This window comes from Pygocentrus nattereri, chromosome 2 (genome assembly GCF_015220715.1).
Source record: "Pygocentrus nattereri isolate fPygNat1 chromosome 2, fPygNat1.pri, whole genome shotgun sequence".
In the NCBI taxonomy this organism is placed as follows: Eukaryota; Metazoa; Chordata; class Actinopteri; order Characiformes; family Serrasalmidae; genus Pygocentrus; species Pygocentrus nattereri.
The window spans coordinates 9855638-9876662 of record NC_051212.1 but is presented as its reverse complement, the minus strand read 5'-3'; the positions used below and the strand labels follow the sequence as shown (position 1 = coordinate 9876662).

Below are 21025 nucleotides of genomic sequence, written 5' to 3'. Positions count from 1 at the left end.
TGGCCCTAATACTAACCCTAACCCTAACCTCAACCCAAAACCTAATCCTAACCCTCACCTTGGCCCTAATCCTAACCTTAACCCTAACCTCAATCCAAAACCTAATCCTAACCCTCACCCCGGCCCTAATACTAACCCTAAACTAAACCTCAACCCAAAACCTAATCCTAACCCTCACCTTGGCCCTAATACTAACCCTGACCAAAACCTGAATGGTACAGAATGGTGGCAGTGTGTCTCTATCCAGCGACGCCCCCTTTATCTTTTCTTTTCTTCTTCTCCCCCTTCGTTCTCTTTTTTTATCTCTCTCTCTCTCTCTCCCCCCACATTTTTTTCTCTCTTTGCTTTTTTCCTTTCTCCCCTGCTCCCTCTCATTATTTTTTCTCTCGCTCTTTCCTTCTACTGTATCTCACCTTTCCTTCTCTCTCGCTCTTTTTTCCTCCTTTTCTTTCCCTCTTCCTTTCTCCCTCTCTCCTCATTCTTTGTTCTATATCTCTCTCCTTTCTCCCTCTCGCTCTTCCTTTCTCCATTTATTGCCCTCTTTCCTCTTTCCTTTCTCCCCTGCTCCTTCTCCTTCTCATTTTTTTTCTCTCTCTCACCCTTTCTTTCTAACTCACCTTTCTTTCTCTGATGCTTCATTTCTCACCCCCCCTTCCGCTCGCTCTCTCTCTCTCTCTCTCTCTCTCTCTCTCTCTCATTTGTTTGTGTCCATAACGTCTGGATACTCTTTCAAGTCCTTCACTGTGGACGGCTGGTTCTCATCAGCCCCTCAATGCTGCTGTAATTAGCTGAGCCATTTTCCTCTTCACTAGAAGCGCCAGTGCTTTCGCCACCAGCGCTGTCGCTCTCCTGAGACATCTGGCCAAACGCTGAGCTCCAAACGTCTTTTCTACTGGGACTCGTATCACTCCTGTTACTTTCAACTCTGCCACGTTCTGGGGGGCTTAATCTTTATGATTCATCCATGAAAGACGTCAGCACAAGCCTCCAGACGACGTCATCACTTCGCTCGTCCGGCGAGGCCTCGCTCTCCTCGGGCCGCGGTCTGAACGAGCTGCTGGGGGTTTAAGAGGAGGGATGTTTACCAATTGCTTGCACCACGCAGCCGTTTGCAGCAGAGTGGAAATGGCTTTTCAATAGAAGGCTTTGAAGTTGGATGTGGTCGCCTATCAGTGCTCACTGCAAACCAGAGGACGAGCAAACCAGCAGCAAACTTCAGGCTGAAAGCTGAGATTTGAGCCTTTCTGCTGAAACCCACATTTTCCCTCTAGCACAGCCCCGTGAGGGAGGCTGAGGAGAGTGCAGGGAAGCACTGGTTCATTTTAGCCACACAGAACGAGAGTTTAAAGAACATGATGAGAAAAATCAATGTGCACTTTTTCCCCACCAACAAAAGATGTAGTCGATCAGCCGAGAGAGGTTTGGTGTCCGAGTTCTGACTGGAGCTACAAGCAGGAGGGGGCAATACGGCCAAAACGTAGTAATATATATTACTGTATTCTGCGTTATAATAGAAACTAATACTCATCATGATGTTTGATGGGAAAAAAAATCCAGAGCTTCCACAAAATACAATCACAAACAATTCACATACTGTGCTGCACTAGATCCAATTAAATATCAACATCAACAACACGCCCAGAAAAGCAGGGCAGTTTACACAATTAATCTCAATGATGAAAGGCTGACCTAGCAAATTTAAACTCGTCAAGCCTGACTTCCAACATGTTAACAGGTTATAACACAAAGAAATCTCCTAATGAACAGAAAACTAAGAAATACGAGGAGCAATTTACAGTAAACAGAACTGCAAAAATGCTCATATTATATATTAAAGTTTGAGTTTGAGAAGTGCAACAACTAAGAACTGACCGGCAATAAAGCTTTGTTAATTAAAACCCGTGGAATATAAAAATATGGCACACAGATCATAAAACAGATATTAGCAATTACAAGAATTATTAGCCCCTTATGAGCATCAGGATTCAAAATGTTCATATCGGTCAAGCCCTGAAAGTTAGTGCCAAATCCACAGTCCAGTACAGTGGTGTCAGTGTGGAATTCACAGCTTACATGAATCTCAGTATCTCCGTATCAGTATAATCCCAATGTCCTTTGAATTTCACTTCATAACAAGTTCTTCAAAACCATCTGAATTATGGAAATGAATCAATTCTCACCACCTCGAATCCCCACGAGGAGCAGGACGCCGAGTGTAAATGCCTGCTAGGCAGATGTGCCCAGAAGCAAAATGTCACTCAGTGAATCAGAGCGTGTGATTCAGAGCAAACTGCACTAGACATGTTAAAACTATACCATTCCTCCAAAACCAGCCGCAGATAGAGTCTTTCAGCCAGGCCGAACATTAAAAATGTAGCTAGCGAGAGGTTTATGACATAACGCCACCAGCTACAGGCCTGTATGGTGCATTTTGACATGTTACGTAATTCCTTGGGCTGCAGACACAAAACAGGGAGCCACGTTTTTTGACTTAGCATCTGGACTAATCTCCTCAGAGACCAAACTGGGACCCTCAAACATTAAAGTTACAGCCAAGGATTTAAGAACGGCAAAGCAGAACCCACAGCCAGTTTTCTAGAAGGCCAAAAAAAACGAGGCCGATGAGAAACTGAACAGCGTTCGGAGTCGCTGAGCTCTGGACTGTGTGCACCTTCTTTAAAAACAATAGTTTGGACAGAACGTGATCCATTTGCGCTGTCAGGTATTCTCTAAAACAGGTGTCTGTTTGGCATCAGTTAGCTGGAACTAAGCCTGTGCTGGGTGGCACAGTTGGCCAGCTACCTAAAACGCTACCAAACCTCACAGAACAGATTTTAGGCTTTCTGTCACGCACTCGACTTTAGCCATCTCAGAAATTCGTTCTTATCCTCTGAACTTCAGCGGCAGTTAGTCAGAGTCAAACCTGTACCGGGGTGTGTGGCACTGCTTGGGTCTGTAGAGAGGTCGCTAAGCTAACGTCACGTTAGCCGATCACGGCTACACCCACACACCACAGAACAGGTTTCATTTCGCTTTTCTGTCCCTTCAACACCAGCGGCTCAACTTCATTCCCTCAGACTTCAATCAATGTGACCTGAACTTGTATCAGCACTTCAGTTCGGCAGAACTGAATATGTTAAGTTGTGAAAACGGCAGTTGTCATGCTAGCTAAGCTGAAAGCGGATGCTAACCAGCACCTCTCTCCCAGTTTTTGCAGCACTGTTTAATATTAATTCAATGTTAGAAAGATGGTTTGACATTTATTCAAATGGTGCCTGGGGGTACTTTCAAACCCGGACCAAGGTCCAAACCAAGGCTCATGTTTTTGTTGCGCTGTATACGATCCGGTTAGTTTTGATTTCACGTTGCAGTTTTGCGAGCACACTAAAGAGCTCTGCAAGGCAAACCTACATCCTAATTGGTTTGTAATGTGTAAAAAAACGAAGGTACAGATATACTTTACTACCTTTATGGGGCAGTCGTGGGCTGGAGGTCAGGGAACTGGCCTTGTGACCGGAAGGTCGCCGGTTCGATCCCCAGGGCCGACAGTCCATGACTGAGGTGTCCTTGAGCAAGACACCTAACCCCCAACTGCTCCCTGGGCGCTGTGGATTGGGCTGCCCACCGCTCCGGGCAAGTGTGCTCACTGCCCCCTAGTGTGTGTGCTCACTAGTGTGTATGTGGTGTTTCACTTCACAGATGGGTTAAATGCGGAGGTGAAATTTCCCCGTTGTGGGACTAATAAGGGTCATCTAATCTAATTCTTGCAATGTATGAGATGCTTCCACGCTCGCTCTGTGTTGTATTGATCATCTTATGGGTGGAGTCAGTAGTATAAAGCAAAAGCACAGATCAATATGCCTTCAGAAGGAACATGGAATGGCTGCAGCATCTGTTTATACTGTGGTGGCACAACTGTGAATAAACTGTGCCGGACTTGCCCTCCAGGACCAAACACACCTGATTCAACTCAACTTTTCACTGCCAGGTTTAGTGGGTGTGTTTGAGTAGATCCATCATAGACTGCGATGCGCAGAAAGTTAGTTTTATTGTTATTTTGTTCATTTTTATTCCTATTATTGGTATTAGAGATGATACTGACCACAGTCTTAGTTAATAAACCACAGATCAAGCAGAATCTTAAAAACGATAATGCTTATTTTTACAGGCATTCCTACCAGACAAGTGTTTGATGAAACAGAAATGCCAAAGATGAAACTAATAAACAGTTGAAATATATGCGCACTTCATTTATGATAAGATTTGATGAATAAGGGCCAATATGCCTCACAATATTTTTTTCTGATGCTTGAAACCTAATCTCTGAAATATTTTTTATTCCTAGTAATGATTTATTTATATTAATTCCATATACTGCACTAAATCCAGTTACAGGCCTGATTATTCTCTTTGCCATGAAAAGTACTGATGCCACACTGTTAGCACAGACAAAGTGCATTTATTTATTCTTTTCATGTATTCATTTTTTGAGCATGGATAAGTCAATAACACACTAAACTGATGCACTGCCTGCTGAGTGAATACAAATTTCAGATTTCTAGATGCTGATTTGGCTGCAGTTTGTTTTAAATCTCAGCTGCCAGACTTTATAGACATGTTACAAGCTTCAATACGCAGGAAAGTAAACCGTGAAAAGAAACGATGGTGATTCATCCCAGTTCCCTCACGTGGAATCACATTTCCCGAAGAAGAGTCACAGAGACATTAGGTCAGATCCACCAATACAAATCTGAGAGGAGCTCATTTAACAGACAGACTCACTGGTGCAGAAAATGACTCAGTACGGAGCCGGTCTTCAGAGCGAACGCCTAACATAAAGAACAGCACCGCCCAGATGATATAAAACCGTTTAGTTCAAACGCACTGAATCTAAAGTGCCTTGTGATCATTGTGTTTTTCCATCAACACGTTATATTCCTGCCATTTCATGGAGTTATGTTTGTTTTTATTGTTTAAGCAGGTGGACTGTGTACATTAATAAGACAAGAGCTGAAACCTGCAAGAGTCTCCGTGTACGCCAAAGAGACTGGTCCATCTGAGGACTGGGGGCACAGCCTTAACAACAGCAAACAACACTAACCAGGTGGACCAGCTCGTCAGGGGGGGCACCACGGTCACCACTCCACCACATATCTCTAGCCAGCTATCCTCCCCAATACCCATTTACCCATCTACCCCTCCATCCATATCTCTAGCCAGCTATCCTTCCCAATACCCATTTACCCATCTATCCCTCCATCCATATCTCTAGCCAGCTATCCTTCCCAATACCCATTTACCCATCTACCCCTCCATCCATACCTCTAGCTAGCTATCCTTCCCCATACCCATTTACCCATCTACCCTTCCATCCATATCTCTAGCCAGCTATCCTTCCCAATACCCATTTACCCATCTATCCCTCCATCCATATCTCTAGCTAGCTATCCTTCCAAATATCTATTTACCCATCTATCCATCCATCCATTCATATTTCTAGCTATGCTATCCTTCCAAATACCCATTTACCCATCTATCCATGCATCCATATCTCTAGCCAGCCATCCTTCCAAATAGCCATTTACCCATCTATCCATCCATCTCTCTAGCTTGCTATCCATACAAATTGATCTATTCATCTATCCATCCATTCTTTCATCCATTCATCCCTCTACCTAACTAGCTCTCCATTCAAATATCTAGTTATACAGCTATCCATCCATCTCCATCTAACCTTCCACCTATATCTACCTATCCATTCATCCCCATCTAATCATCCACCTATATCTACCTATCCATATCATCTAATCATCCACCTATCCCTCCATCTCCATCTAATCATCCACCTATATCTACCTATCCATCCATCTCCATCTAATCATCCACCTATATCTACCTATCCATTCATCCCCATCTAATCATCCACCTATATCTACCTATCCATATCATCTAATCATCCACCTATCCCTCCATCTCCATCTAATCATCCACCTATATCTACCTATCCATATCATCTAATCATCCACCTATCCCTCCATCTCCATCTAATCATCCACCTATATCTACCTATCCATATCATCTAATCATCCACCTATCCCTCCATCTCCATCTAATCATCCACCTATATCTACCTATCCATCCATCTCCATCTAATCATCCACATATATCTACCTATCCATCTATCATCTAATCATCCACCTACATCTACCTATCCCTCCATCTCCATCTAACCTTCCACCTATATCTACCAATCCATTCATCTCCATCTAATCATCCACCTATATCTACCTATCCCTCCATCTCCATCTAACCTTCCACCTATATCTACCTATCCATTCATCTCCATCTAACCTTCCACCTATATCTACCTATCCATTCATCCCTATCTAATCATCCACCTATATCTACCTATCCATCTATCATCTAATCATCCACCTACATCTACCTATCCCTCCATCTCCATCTAACCTTCCACCTATATCTACCTATCCATTCATCTCCATCTAATCATCCACCTATATCTACCTATCCATCCATCTAACCTTCCACCTATATCTACCTATCCATCACTCATATCCATCTGTCCATCTATCCACTTATATCTATCTATCCATATCTAGTCATCCATCCATCTCTAATTAGCTAGAAACCCCTCCAAATAACTATCTATCCAACTAACTCCACCTCTCCTTTCATCAATCCATCACCCATTACTAACTCTGAAAAATCCACCTGCATGATGTCAGACATTTACAGCAGGATTACATTATTCTAAACATAAATTAATTTGAGAAACACAAAGCTTTTGGAATTTACTTAATAAAAAAGGCAACTATTCGAAGACACGCCATAATTAGACAGTCTTGAACTAAAAGGTTCTCTGGAGTGTAAATGAGGCTACTCCCTATTTACAGTTCTGTAGCCTACATACACTGTATGTGCGTGGTTGTGACCCAATTTAGAGGAGCTCTCGACACACTCATGCTACTCTCAGAGTGAAGCTTTTAGTGGGCGTTTGCTGCTCTCTGGTCTTTGAGACAAATCCTGAATGTTTTATGGCATTTTGCATCACAGGGACAGTATGTATAAAAGGTAACAGTACCACCAATAAAAGGAGAATTATAAAGGGTCATTTTGTGGTTTAATGCAGGCTTCCTGAAACATACATAGAGTATCTGATGTCTACTGCATATTAAGCTGACCACAACTACTGTAATTTTGCCAGTTCCTGTGTGATTGGCTATCTGAGTATCTGTTTCTGGACTGAAAAACCTTGGGACCTTCATGGCATCATGATTTTAAGTTAGTTAGTTCATTTGCTTTGAAGCAGGTTAGCTGATGCCACAGCCACAGAACAACAGGGCACTTTTCAAAGCACTAGGGTGATTCCCCATCATGCTCAGAAAATCCAAAAACGTCTTCACTCTTGTTAAACTGCATGGATAACTGACCAACAGGCCTCTATTGGAACCTTTCTGATTTTAGATTTAGTGAGAGGACGGCTGCAGCTCACCAATCCTGAAAAAGTGTTTTTACTGCGATGCACAAAGTAATGCACTCAGTTAAATGAAATGTACTAAATTAGATTAGATTAAGTGATCCTTAGTAGTACCCAGCTGGGAAACTTCACCTCTGCATTTAATCCACGCAGTGAAACACCACATACATACACTAGGGGGCAGTGAGCACAACTGCCCAGAGCAGTGGCCAGCCCTATCCACAGCGCCCGGGGAGCAGTCGGCGGTTAGGTGCCTTGAACAAGGGCACTTCAGTTGTGTCCTGTCGGCTCAGGGGATCAAACTGGCGACCTTCTGGTCACAGGGCAGGTTCCCTAACCTCCAACCCATGACTGCCCCAATGTCAGTAAATGTTCAGAGATGTAAGCCAAGTTTGCTATCTGTGCTTGCAGTTTCACCAAAAAGCCACAGTTAAGTAAACAAGGAGTTTACTGGAAGAATCTCAAAAACCACGCCTTGTGTAGAATTGAGAATCCACAAGCTACCTCACGTATTCTTCAAGCAGTCACCTCCTATTTCATAATATAGAGAACTTAGCTGAACCTGGCAAACCCACAGGGTTAAACAAACCCTGACAGTGTTCATGAACAGGTTTATTGGGACATGTTATGGTATATTCGAGCCATTATATACATGATATGTCATTTGACATACATGCAATATTATACTGATAATAATATTATCAGGCCTAACATCCTGACCACCTCCTTGTTTCTACGCTCACTGTCCATTCTATCAGCTCCACTTACTGTATAGCTGCACTTTGTAGTTCTACAGTTACAGACTATAGTCCATCTGTTTCTCTGATACTCTGTTACCCTGTTCTTCAGTGGTCAGGACCCCCATGGACCCTCACAGAGCAGGTACTATTTGGGTGGTGGATCGGAGTAGAAAACTCAGCTGTCTGCTGAGCTGCTTTTCACACACTAAAATACTAAACATACATGTTTTCATGCTACTAAGTATTTTTTCCTTCTCTAAGCCAGATACCACGAGTTTTCACCTTTTTCAGGGAGAAAAAGGTCTTTGTTAGCTCCTCCTTCTGCCGTGCTGAGGCTCTGTGCATTGATTATTTACAATAACAATTTATTCATTTTTTTTCTGCTGAAGTCCATTTTACAGAGCCTTTAAGACCAAATCAAATAAGTTACTAAATGATGCGAGTTCTGAGGGCGTTGGTCAATAACCCTCTTCACCTCTGTGTTTTAGATATGCTAATTAGCACAGACAATACACCTCCAGACAGAGAACAATGGTAACAATGGAGAGTATTGAAAGCCTGAGTTCTGGACTGTTTACCATGCTGTAGTATTAAAAAAATCAAGATACATCATGCGACACTAATCTATTCTAATTGATGCAGCTGAATCTCCACCTTCATTACATGCATTTTTATGCCCCTAATAATGTGTGGCAGAGTTTTGAGGCCTGAATTATTACCATAGCAGCAAAGCCTCACAGCTCCCACACATACACAAGCCCTGCAGCGCTTCCAAACTCCAGCTCTCCTGCTTGGAGCCTGATCTCTCGAGCAGCTCTCACCTCCCCTCAGCCTGCTGAGAGCCTCTCTAATCCTCCTGCAGCCTCAGCCCCACCTGCAGCGTCTACTCAAGCAGCAGCTGCGTGGTGCTCCACACCAATAAAGCAGGCCATAAACAAACAGACCGCTTTCGATGAGTTCACATCACAAATTAGGTCAGCGTCAAAGATCAGCAGTCAGAAATACCTGTGGCAGTTCTGGAGCTCTGAACTGACCGTTCCTATCTGGGCCCTTTAACCAGGGGTGTGGGACATATCAGCAGCTAACGTATTACTCTGCAGCAAACGGGACTATTTGATTATTACTGTCGGTTCAATATTGGAATTACAGCTGATTATTACAACTAATAACTTGGCATCCAATTTTCACTCTCATTGTGAAGTCTCGTTCAAATGTTCTGCTCAGGTACAGTGAAAGGAAAGTACACAAAAGAATATTAATATCACTCATTTCATAAGACATTTGTAAACTCACCATTCCATACGTACATATATGTATGTATGGAATGTATGGAACATACATACACACACACACACACACACACTAACTAAATAAATAAATAAATAAATAAATAAATAAATAAATATTACTTCGTACACATTCAGTTTGTATCTGCATACATACATTTACTCCTGAGACTAAGTATTTTATTCCTTCTCTAAGCCAGATGCGACATAAGCTTTCACCCTTTTGGGGCAGAAAAGGGTCCCTTTTGCTCCTCCTTCTGCTGTGCTGAGGCTCTGCACGTTATGGTGGTTTACAACAATTATGACTGTGTTTATGTATAAAAAACTACCATCATTAATTTCCACATGACCATTTTCCATTCCCTTTTTAACCCCAGGATGTTTCTGTTACCGTGCCTTTAAGACTGATGCATGTAAATGAGCTCTGTTGTGACTGGCTGCCTCGTATTGCACCTTGTTAAACTGCTGAAGGCTGAATAAGTGGATGCATGTGTTGGTTTTCTGGACATCACAAAAACAAACTCAAAACGGGCCATTTTAGCAGCTCAGTACCCATAGGTGCACTGAATGGACTATTTTAATAATGTTTACATACTAAATCATAGTCTTTGAATCTAAAAAAGTGAGGATAATTCAATTTCCCATTATATGGTTTCTTTAAAGCAAACTTAAAAAAACACATTTTTTACACTACACTAACACTACACTGCCTTTTAACACTTTGGCAGACATCTCTGGTCATATTGATCACAATTCATCATATCTTATAATTTAAAAGGTGAAATTTGGACAGTCTCTTTAGATTCACTTTGATTTGGCTGATATCTCAAATCAAGATGTGATGTATTTGTTATACTCCAAAACAGAAGAACATTTATGTGATGCTGGGTTACCGTCACAATCTCAGCATTTTATTCATATGCATTTTATTCATTCACAGAATTAGATGCTTTGGGCCCTCAGGCAGCACTGCAATAAAAATAGGCATGATTCTCTAGTGGAAATCACTGCATGGGCTCAGAAACACATCTGAGAAACACTGTCTGTGAAAATAGTTTGCTGCTGCATCCACAAATGAAAGTAAAACTTCGAAACCCCCCCCCCCCCAGAAAAACCCACACATATGAACAGAATCCAGAAATGCTGCCACTTTCTCTGGGCCTGAGCTCAATTCAAATGGAAGGAGGGGAAGGGGAAAAGTGTAATGTGGTCTAACGAATCAAACCAACCATTTTTGGAATGTGTTGTTGGCATCAAATTCAAAATGGGCATGCATTTTTCAAAAAACACCACAATTTCTCAGTTTCAGCATTTGCTATGACATCCTTAGTATTGTCCTTTAAAAATATGGTTTACATGATTTGCATATCACTGCATTCTACATTTATTGACATTCTGCAAAGCGTCCCAACTGTTTTGGAAACGGGATTGTACATCACAGTACAAAAGGGAAAATGCATTTCTGATTCTTGACTTTCAGTGCCTTTTTCCTTTTTTTGGATAGGGACACTGAAACAGAGAGCAGAAGGTAAAGTCTGACATAAGTGGCTGTTTTTTCACTTACAGTGTCTTATGTAGCAAATCCAACTGTGCTTTTAAACCAGCAAGAGCAAAACAGAGGCTGGACTGAAAAACTGGGTCAAATCAATTAGCCTGACAAACTCCACAGAAAAGGCCATCTAATGGAGAAAAAGTCTGAACATGACATTTAAGGGCCGTAAAGAAAAAAGCTGACACTGAGAAAGCTTGAAAATCTTCCTCGTCTCAGCACAGCACGAGTCTTCCACAACACAGAGTGTCAGCTCTGCACTTCGCATTTTCTAATTTCTACAAATCCACTCAATAATTAAAGATAATTCTATTATAAAAGGAAATCAGATCATTTTTTAAAGTGAGCATGTACGTGTGAGGGAATGACCGCGTTGGCCCATTTTTGTCCCGCGTTCTCCCCTCGGTGTCGCAGTAACGCTGCTGCAGAGTGAAGCGTGCTGCACGTTTGCGACAGGTGCTGACAGCGCTGTCAGGTAAAGCGTTCCCACTCCACTGGCTGCACTTCCCCAAAAAAGCACTGAAACACAAAGCTCACTTTGAGATAGCAGTGCAGGACACACTCGCACGCCCAAAGCCTTTCAGAGTTCAAAGGAAACGAGCCGTCTCTATTAATTACACCAGTACTAAGCCAAGTATTTTGACAATTTATCAAGTAATTCATGTATTTAGCAGGGATGGGGGCTCACTTTAGCCCCTTATTCTTGTGGGTATAGTTTGGTTTGTCCATCTGAATTTACGTGAGTAAATCATAAGGCAGATGATTCGCTAACCGCATAAAATAAATGAAAATGCCGCTATATGCTTATGATTTACTGCTGGAAGCCCAAAATCTTTGACGTTCCTTGTATTATTTTATAAAAAAAAATATTTTTACAGAGCAGATCACGGCGTCTGTTTACAGTTTATAGCCCAGATTTGTGGAAAAATTGACTTTCAGTAGAAAAAAAAAATTCAGCTTCTTTTATTGATTAAGATTAAGATTAAATGACCCATATTAGTCCCACAACAGGGAAGTTTCACCTCCGCATTTAACCCATCCATGAAGTGAAACACCACATACACTCTAGTGAATACACACACACTAGGGGGCAGTGAGCACACTTGCCTGGAGCGGTGGGCAGCCCAATCCACAGCGCCCGGGGAGCAGTTGGGGGTTAGGTGTCTTGCTCAAGGACACCTCAGTCATGGACTGTCGGCTCTGGGGATCGAACTGTGCGACCTTCCGGTCACGAGGCTCGTTCCCTAACCTCCAGCCCAAGACTGCCCCATAAGAGTTATAAGGGTTTAATATGACATCGTCTATTTGACTGGAAAGAAGAGTTACAGCCTCACACGACGCCCAGCTTCTGAATGTATCTTATGAAATATGAAAGTTATGAAGAACATGACGAAGTGCGTTTTGGAACCATCGGTGGTCTCAAGGAGGTTAAAAATGTATTCTGATCCAGAGTAATGAAAGTATGTTAAGAGTAATCTGATACTATTAATCTCTAGCCTAACACAAAGAATTACCATATTAAAGTATCATAATCTGATGACTTTTTTCTACTTTTGGATTACTTGTCTTTTTAAATTGATGGTAAATAAAGAGGAGTTCAAACTAATTTTAATAAGACATCCTTAAACAAGACGAACACGAAAACTGCCTGTTTTATGAAACAAAATGAAATGCATGTCATTGCTGTCTGAACAATAGCTTGTATCTGGATTTGGGATGTAATGGAATACATATACTGGCAATATGTATTCATAATACAGAAATGACTGCGTGTATTCAGTCCAAGTTAAAAGGACAGTTTCCAGAAAACAATTATATTTTACACTTTTAGAATTCTTACCCCATTAAATTAAAGCAAATATACCATCAATCAAAAAAAAAAAAAAACTCTGCTTGTCTTGTTAAATAAGCATTTTAATATACCTCCTATAATATAATCAGCACACAGCATGTCTTACTCTAAAGAAGAGCTCAAAAAAGGCTTTCAGCTCCTGCTAAAGACTGAGTAGACTGATAAACCACTGTGATGAGTGACTGAACAGTCTCCTAAGTAGTGCACATATTCTTGAGGTATAAGGTCTGCACCGGGACTTGAGCACCTGATCTGTGGCAAGTTATATTCACATCATTCACTAAAAAGCACATAACTACTCATCTTATAGTCAAATCTGCAAGATTTTGTTATTGGTTTATGGCCAACTGGGTCATGAAAGAGCAGTGGGATTACGGGAGCTACAGTGGACTGAAGCAAGTGATGAGAGCCCAAATAACCTTGACTGGACATTCTTTTTTTTTTGTATTAATTTGAATAAATGAATATTTCATGAACCATCAGAATAATTACATTAAAAAAAAACAGTGTGAATTAAATAAAAATTTCAGCAGAGGCTCCACATGTACTTTATCAGTGTGTATTCCAAACGTGTTCTAAATGGATTGCTTTTTCATGTATTTCATGAATACATTACTGAGCACATTTAGGACAGTGTACTCAGTATTCATTACTTTTTCAAAGTATTTTGTCCAGCCCTGCTTGCATCTCCATCTTGGCCGTTTCTCTTTTAAATTCAGAATTTAAAAATTCCACCTGATCTTCACAACGTGCCAACATTCCATGACAAACAGACAAACTGAAATAGTCCAAAATGACACAGAATTATTCATGCATTCATTCATTTTCCAAGCCGCTTCTCCCAGCAGTCTTCGGGCGGAAGGCAGGACACACCCTGGACAGGTCGCCAGTCCATCGCAGGGCAGACAGACAGACACAGACAGTCACTCACACTCACACCTAGGGGCAATTTAGCATGTCCAATTGGCCTGACTGCATGTCTTTGGACTGTGGGAGGAAACCGGAGAACCCGGAGGAAACCCACACAGACACGGGGAGAACTCCACACAGAGAGGACCCCGGTCACCCGGCCGGGGAATCGAACCCAGGCCCTCCTCGCTGTGAGGCGACAAAGTATCAGTATCATCAGTATCATGATCATCAATGACTGTGACAATGAAATCAGTATCATCAATGACTAATCGACTAATCATTGCAGCCCTGTCAGCAACAATAGCATTTCTGTATGAACTACTTCTTAAAGTAGGCCTTAAAAGGGCCAAACCAGTTCACTGACTGGCTGACTGATTGAATCACTGACTGACAGGCTGTCACTGCTCCAAGACTGTCTGCCGCCAATCACAGCGAGAGCACCACTGTTTACTGATGAGTCAATCAGAGATTCACCACTGCCTCTCGGTGCCGAGTGAATGCTGCACGACTGTGAGTCAATTCTCAGTCCTCCGAGACTTCAGGAGAAATCTACACAGCGCTGTCATTGGAGATTTGCATAGAAAAAAACGCACATTTCCTACAGCAACGTATGAAAGAAATGTACAGCGAAAAGGCTCAAACTGAACTTCAACAAAAATAACTCACAAAGGATACGATTACACCCCACTGGTTGCTTGCATTTTGAAAAAATTCTACCAATAAATCCTGGAAACAGTGATACGGTCGGTGACCATACTCGTCTTCTGGGATTGTCTGAAAATACAGACATTCCGGAAGAATGTTAAATAGAAGTTGGAGAAAATTCTAAAAGTTCATATTCCCCTGGACCCATTATTGTTCAGGCAACACTTCCAACAAGAACATGTTTACTAATGACTAGTATTACATAACACATGTTTTTGTTTGATTTTTATGGTTGCCAGAAAATGTATTAATTGCATAAAGCCTAATCCGCCAAATGATTGTTCAATGGTCACAAAAATGGTCAAGCGTGTTTATTTGATAAGCTACAATTAAAACTACTTATTTTTGGTGTGGTTGGTTGGTGTAGTGGGTAACAGCTCTGCCTTCTACACTGTAGACTGGAGTTCGATCCCCACCTGGGCAAACACCCTACACTATACCAATAAGAGTCCTTGGGCAAGACTCCTAACACCACCTTGGCCTACCTGTGTAAAATGATCAAACTGCAAGTCGCTCTGGATAAGAGCGTCTGACGAATGCCATAAATGTAAATGTATAAGAAGATGGAAACCTGTTGTTGCATTTTGAGTATGTGTGTATGGAGGTATAGAATGCGTAGATATGTCCCTGCAACATGTACATTAAGTGAAGCCCCAATCTCAAGGTGAATGTTAGATGTTAAATGCTTGTCGATGTTAATGTTAATGTCAATAACGTTAAAAGAAAGTATACTATTATTCATCTAGCATTAACATCCAAGGCTCTCTGAATATATTTTGGTCAGCAATGCAAATCAAGATCCTAAAGATATTCTGGTTTTTTTAATCAACATTGTGCACAGCCAGTCTGATTACCCATATTAAAAGTTCTTCTTGCTTGATTCAAAGTAAGAACTTAAGAATTACTTGAGTTGAACCAGACTGAGTTTTACTCCAAAAATGGGACTTGGACATGCTGATGGGAACCAATAACAGCATCGCAAACCATCTCAAGCCCTCACACCAAGATTCTGGGTGTTCTAGGGCCACAAAAACACACAGCGCTGGAGTTACATTTTTGGCTGGGGTTTTAACTCACAAGTAGGAAGATCCGAGCTGGTAGGAAGTAGTGCTGGGCAATATGACCTCAAATCAATATCACAATAAATTTGACACTGACAAGGTTTGGACTATAAATATGCTCTGCACATCTTCATGTAAATCATCTCAACAGCCAGATCAGAATTCACACGGCTTTTACGCCAGTCCAACCTGACATTCGTTGTAATTTCACGCTGCTGAGACCCAATAAAGGTGATATTTCTGTACAAAAATTAGAGGAGACTTATCCAAAACTCTCCGTGTTCAAAGAGATTTTGGCCGCAGGAAAACGAGGCTCTGAAAGCAAAGGTTAAAGAATCCGAGGACACAAATCAAAGAAGTGCCCGCTCCCTTTTTATGGCAAGCTCAAACACATTCTGGGTGACGAGCCCATCTGTCAGTCAGCGAAGCTTCATGATGGCTCCTGTGATGCTGGTGAAGATGAAGCTGAACCTCCGGGAGCGACTGGCGTTCGTTGGCAGTCGTGATTGTTTACCTCTGGATGAGCCACGTGAAGCAACGCGCTGTTCTTTTGCGCATGCGGCTCAGCTTAGGAGCTGATCGGTTCAGACTGATGGCGTATACAGAACACATTGAAAAGATAACGTGAACAGACAAACAAAAACAATCGGATTTTTTTACCTTTTACCTGCTGTGTGAACGTAGCCTTAGCTTCCATGTCGCAGAGTGAACTGGCGGAGTCACGTGACTACACGCATGGTAGTAGGTTTTTAAGGGGGCAGTACATGAACACACGGTGGGGAATGGATTAACAGAATAAGAAGAAAAAAATATCTAAATAACCGACAAGGACAAGATTACATAGCTCAGAAGAGGTAATCAGACCTCCTTCTGTACGGTTCTTCAGGAATAGCCGCTCAGATGCTGTATGCATCGACTTGCTGATGTAGAAAAAAAAATGGTGTTTCTTCCTAAGTGAGATCACAGTCACTCTGGGGTTGATCAGAAATCAGCTTCTGCAGTCTGAATCTACAGATACACACTGGCAGTTCCCAAAGGTGGTCTTCCCAGGGGAATTGTGAGAATAGACATATCTGTGTGAACAGTAGAGCTGCTGTGATTAATCAACAAAGTTTGCTATTATTATTCCTGACAATAGCCAGCAACTTTCTACCTCTTTCAAACTCTTTCACCAGTTTGTGGTGAAGACTCTGAAAGCTCTGCCTCAGCCTTCTGGGAAAGAGAAAGGCTTTGCTTGCACACGCTTTCACAGCACAAGTCAAGATATTGACGGTTTTAGAGATTTTTTTGTTCTCAGAAAACACAGATCCTTACCAAAATACCACAGCTAAACGAATGAACCGAATATTGCGGTGAATAGAATTCAGTAATCTACTCCTCCCACACCGTGCAAAGAAAGTATAGGAAATGTAGGAATAATGAGGGTTCTTGAATAAAATGCTAAGTACCTGTAGAAGCAAAGATGAACAATTATTGAGTGGACTGGATAACTGATCAAGATTATTTGACAGCAGAAGCTCCCAAGTGGTGCAACCATTGAAGCCAGAGGTCAATAATAGGCAGACCACAGTCTGAGTCCGGACCCAGATGCTTTCCTATACGGACCTGAACCTCTAACCGATAAATTATGGAGAATTACTTCATTTTGCCGGGGTGGTCCTATTTTAAATGACGTAACATTTCTAGCCTTTACGGTAGCTTTAGCGGCCCGGGAAACTCGCAGAGATATCGCATGCATTGTAAAATCACATGTGACGCTACTCAGCCAATCAGATCTGTGCATTAAGGTGAACTCTGAGACTCGAGTGAGTGACGCACACAAAGGGGAGGGACGAGGCGAAAAACAGCAGTCAGAGAAGAAAGTGAGTCAGAGGGAAGTTGTTTCACATGTCGAGCTCTAAAAAGAGAAAACTGATAATAAATGTTGGTGAAATATGACTGAACTGGACTTTATTTGATTTGACATTCAGTTGACTGTATAGGATGTTGATATAACTACTTCTAACCACTAGGCTACTTCAGTAAACGGCATATGGCACTGAATCATGATGCAAGTCAGACATGATGTTTCGGACCTTTGCTTGTGGAAGTTCTCTCTAACTGGACCTTGAATTTTAAGACCCCTGATCTAAGCATCCCATCATCAGGAGATCTCAAGTTCAATCCCTGATGATGCTACAGCCATCTGTGGCCGGGAGTCCAAGGGAGCACAACCGTCCTCGCTTGCCCCTTCACTCAACGCGATGCTGGTCAGCGCAGGTGTCTTTTGACTAACATAACAGTTCTGGTGGTTGGTGCTTTCCTCCGAGCATGGTCAGCTGTCCAATGGCATTGCGTGAGCGGCAGTTTGAAAAGATGCGGTGTTGCTTTACAGGTCTCGGAGGAAGCCTCTGCTAGCCTTTGCGCTCCTAGCGATTGCGGTATTGTGTGATTGGGGGAGTCCTAACTATTGGGTGGAATTAGATAAACCTAAATTGGGGTGAATATTCCAGACTATTTGACAGCATGGGCAAAATCACTCCATTATACGTTGCATAGGGTCGTTCTGACAGACCGCAAAGTACTGGACAGGAGATTAGAGCAGACTTAAATAAAAGAACGACATCATCTACCATCTGAGGTAATCTCCCAAGGCTTCATATTGGGCTGTGGATGAGTCAAGCTAGGCATCTTGCTTTCAACAGCGTAGCTTTCACTCAGTGGTCTTATAGCCGAGTTCACCAACCACACCTCTCCGGATCAGAGGAGCATGCGGAGGAGCGCTGCTTCCCTCAGCACCTTGCTGTGTCACAATCGATCAGGCACCGTGTAAATAAGCAAAGGGCTCCTGCGCCCTCCCCTCCACCTGACCCTGACAGCTCTGGACGGCCGAAGCCCATACATCAAAGGCCGGGTAAAAATAGCTGCCTTGGCGAAAACGCTGGCGCGTTCCCTAAATCGATTCTCCGCTGCCTCATTCGCCTCGCAGCACAGCCTGACAGCTTAACCCATATTCTCCCTTCTCTCTCCAGCACGGGAAATGGAGTGGGAGGCGGGTTGTGAGCGCAGGTTCCATCCATGCAATACCTTCCTACTCACGCAGCACTAAACACAGCTCTCCCAGTCCTCCGGACACCATCGATTCGGCTCGGTTTAGGCATTTTCCAACAGAGACAATGCTATTCAAGGTTAGCCATGAGATCGACCCACTTTTTGGGAGAATGGAGAGGCACAAGCTGGACTAGCAAAGACTCAACAAGACAAACAAACAAACAAACACTTCTCCAACTCACAGCTCAGGCTTCGCTTCCCAAGGGCTTGGTGGTAATCGTCAGTAGCGAGGGTGTGTGTGTCAATCAGCAGAAAAACAGCAGGGGTACAAAGGCGCAGATAAACCTCCAACGTCTCAGACGCTTCAACAACAACGCTCTAACCGAAGACTTCAGAAAAGAAACAACTTCCTAAATTCCTCATTTCTCATAAACAAACCTCAAACTGAAGCTCTAACGCAGAGAGAAGTAACAGACTTTTAAAGCCATTACAAATGAGGTCACTGATGATTTCCATGATTAAAAAAAAAAAGGCAAACGTACTCCAGAAAAATAACATAAAATACTTAAAAACAATGAAAGAAAATGAACTGAAAGCTAAAACAGAACTAAAAGCAGGAGATTGATAAATAAAATGATCATTCTACTGTGCTGCATCCTTAGCATCTAGTGCAGGGGTATCAAACTCAACCCCTGAAAGGACCATATTAAAAGAATCTCAACAAATTTGTGGGCCAGAGAAAAAAAAAGTTTTTTTTTTTAATGAATGTTGTGCAACTACCTGAACTGGCCATTATTTATTCAAAACATGCAAAAACTTCAGCAGTGAAATACAGGCACTTGTAGTAGACCTTGAAATATTACTTGCAGAGCATTGTGAAACAGGCTAATATTAATACAAAATTAAAATGCTTTTGTGGGCCAAATAGGATTGTGTTGGGGCCTGATGTGGCTCACAGGCCTTGTGTTTGACACATGGGATCCAGTGGACCATATAAAACACTACTCAGGACTATAAACAAGGTATTGAGGCCAGCAATAGTGTTCTGGCCAACAAAAGCAGAAGAACTGGCACATCATCTCTTCAGCAACTGTGAATGCAGCTGTTCTGCAGCAGTGTGAGCTGGTTTGGTTCAGGTTCAAAATCAGCAAGACCAGTGTGGTCTCCAAGTTAGAGGTATGGGTCCAGCATAGGCAAGGTCATGCTCATTCCTCAGTTACTCCAATTACATTTCATTCTAATTAATGAGCCAAGATGACCCTTCATAAATCCAGTCACTTATTCGTCAAGCATGTGGTCAGAAACACAGCAAGAGAAAAGCAGTGGGACTCCTACCTGCAGAGGTCTGTTTGAACTTCTCGCTCTTCTTCTTCCTCCACTTCCAGGGTTTGAAGAGTCGGCCGAGAGTGGCGAATTTGCTCCTGCGGCGGAGGGGTGGCGTGTGGGCGCCGGGGATGAGGGACTCGGACCGCATGGCAGCCAGTCGCTCAAAGTCCTCTGCTGGAGCAGAGAGGAAGACATTCAAAAGAGGTAAGAAAATTACTACATTTCTTCTCAGAGCTTTGAAACAAACACTCAGTAACGGAGCCACAGTAACTAAAGGAGGTCAACCGTAATTGATTAAACAATCTGTTTCTCAATTAATCCACTCATCAAACCATTTGCCTCGCTACAGCGCCACCAATTACGCGCAACAAGCGATTTTTCCTTCTACGTAGCAATGAAACAGAGGCCATATCATGATCTATGCTTTCTGTAGTGTGTGGCAATCTATCCAGTCACTATGGCTGCATGTATCATATGAACTAAATAGAGGATCATACAGTTTAAATACACAGAATGCCAGAATGGTTTGCTAAGTTTAACATGCTTCATGAGACAGGACCCTGCACAAACAAATAAACAAAATATATGAAGTACTTAATTCATTAAATGACATTAATCAACCAAAAGAGAAATTTAAAGCTACACTATGTCAATTGGGTGGGATTTGGAGACCTCTCTGGTGGAAATGTGTAACTGCACGCAACGTGCCGAAGAACATTTCATAATGTGGGTTGTGCTTCGGACCCCTTCCCCGAATGGATGAACCGGATGATTGCCAGTGTGTTGGAAGAGAATTCAAAGAGAACTCAGCCAAAACTTGGCGAAGAACATCTTTTGAGAACGTGAGCAAACGATCTACGCCACCCCAATTCCAAAACAGTTGGGCCGCTGTGTAAATTTAAATAAGTGCAAATTTGTTGATTTACAAATGTTGAAAGTGAGACATTTTACCATTTTATGAAAAACAGTAACTCGTCCGTCACGTGTTCCCCGTTGTATTGTGAATAAAACACGGGTCTATGAGATTTGCAGATCACTGCATTCTGTTTTTATTTACATTTATTTA

The 21025-nt window shown here is 42.3% G+C and overlaps 1 protein-coding gene across 6 annotated transcripts in view; it reads right to left on the bottom strand.

Annotated features, from left to right (window-relative positions):
- Nucleotides 1-21025, bottom strand: part of LOC108440944 (phosphatase and actin regulator 1) — a 122649-nt gene that overhangs the window by 46846 nt on the left and 54778 nt on the right. For 3 of the 6 annotated variants that reach the window (XM_017720150.2, XM_017720148.2, XM_037544409.1), the window contains exon 2: nucleotides 19969-20133. In XM_017720150.2, the coding sequence (XP_017575639.1) occupies nucleotides 19969-20133 (165 nt within the window). The remainder of the gene's footprint in view (nucleotides 1-19968; nucleotides 20134-21025) is intronic. The other 3 variants (XM_037544407.1, XM_017720149.2, XM_017720151.2) reach the window with 1 other exon arrangement.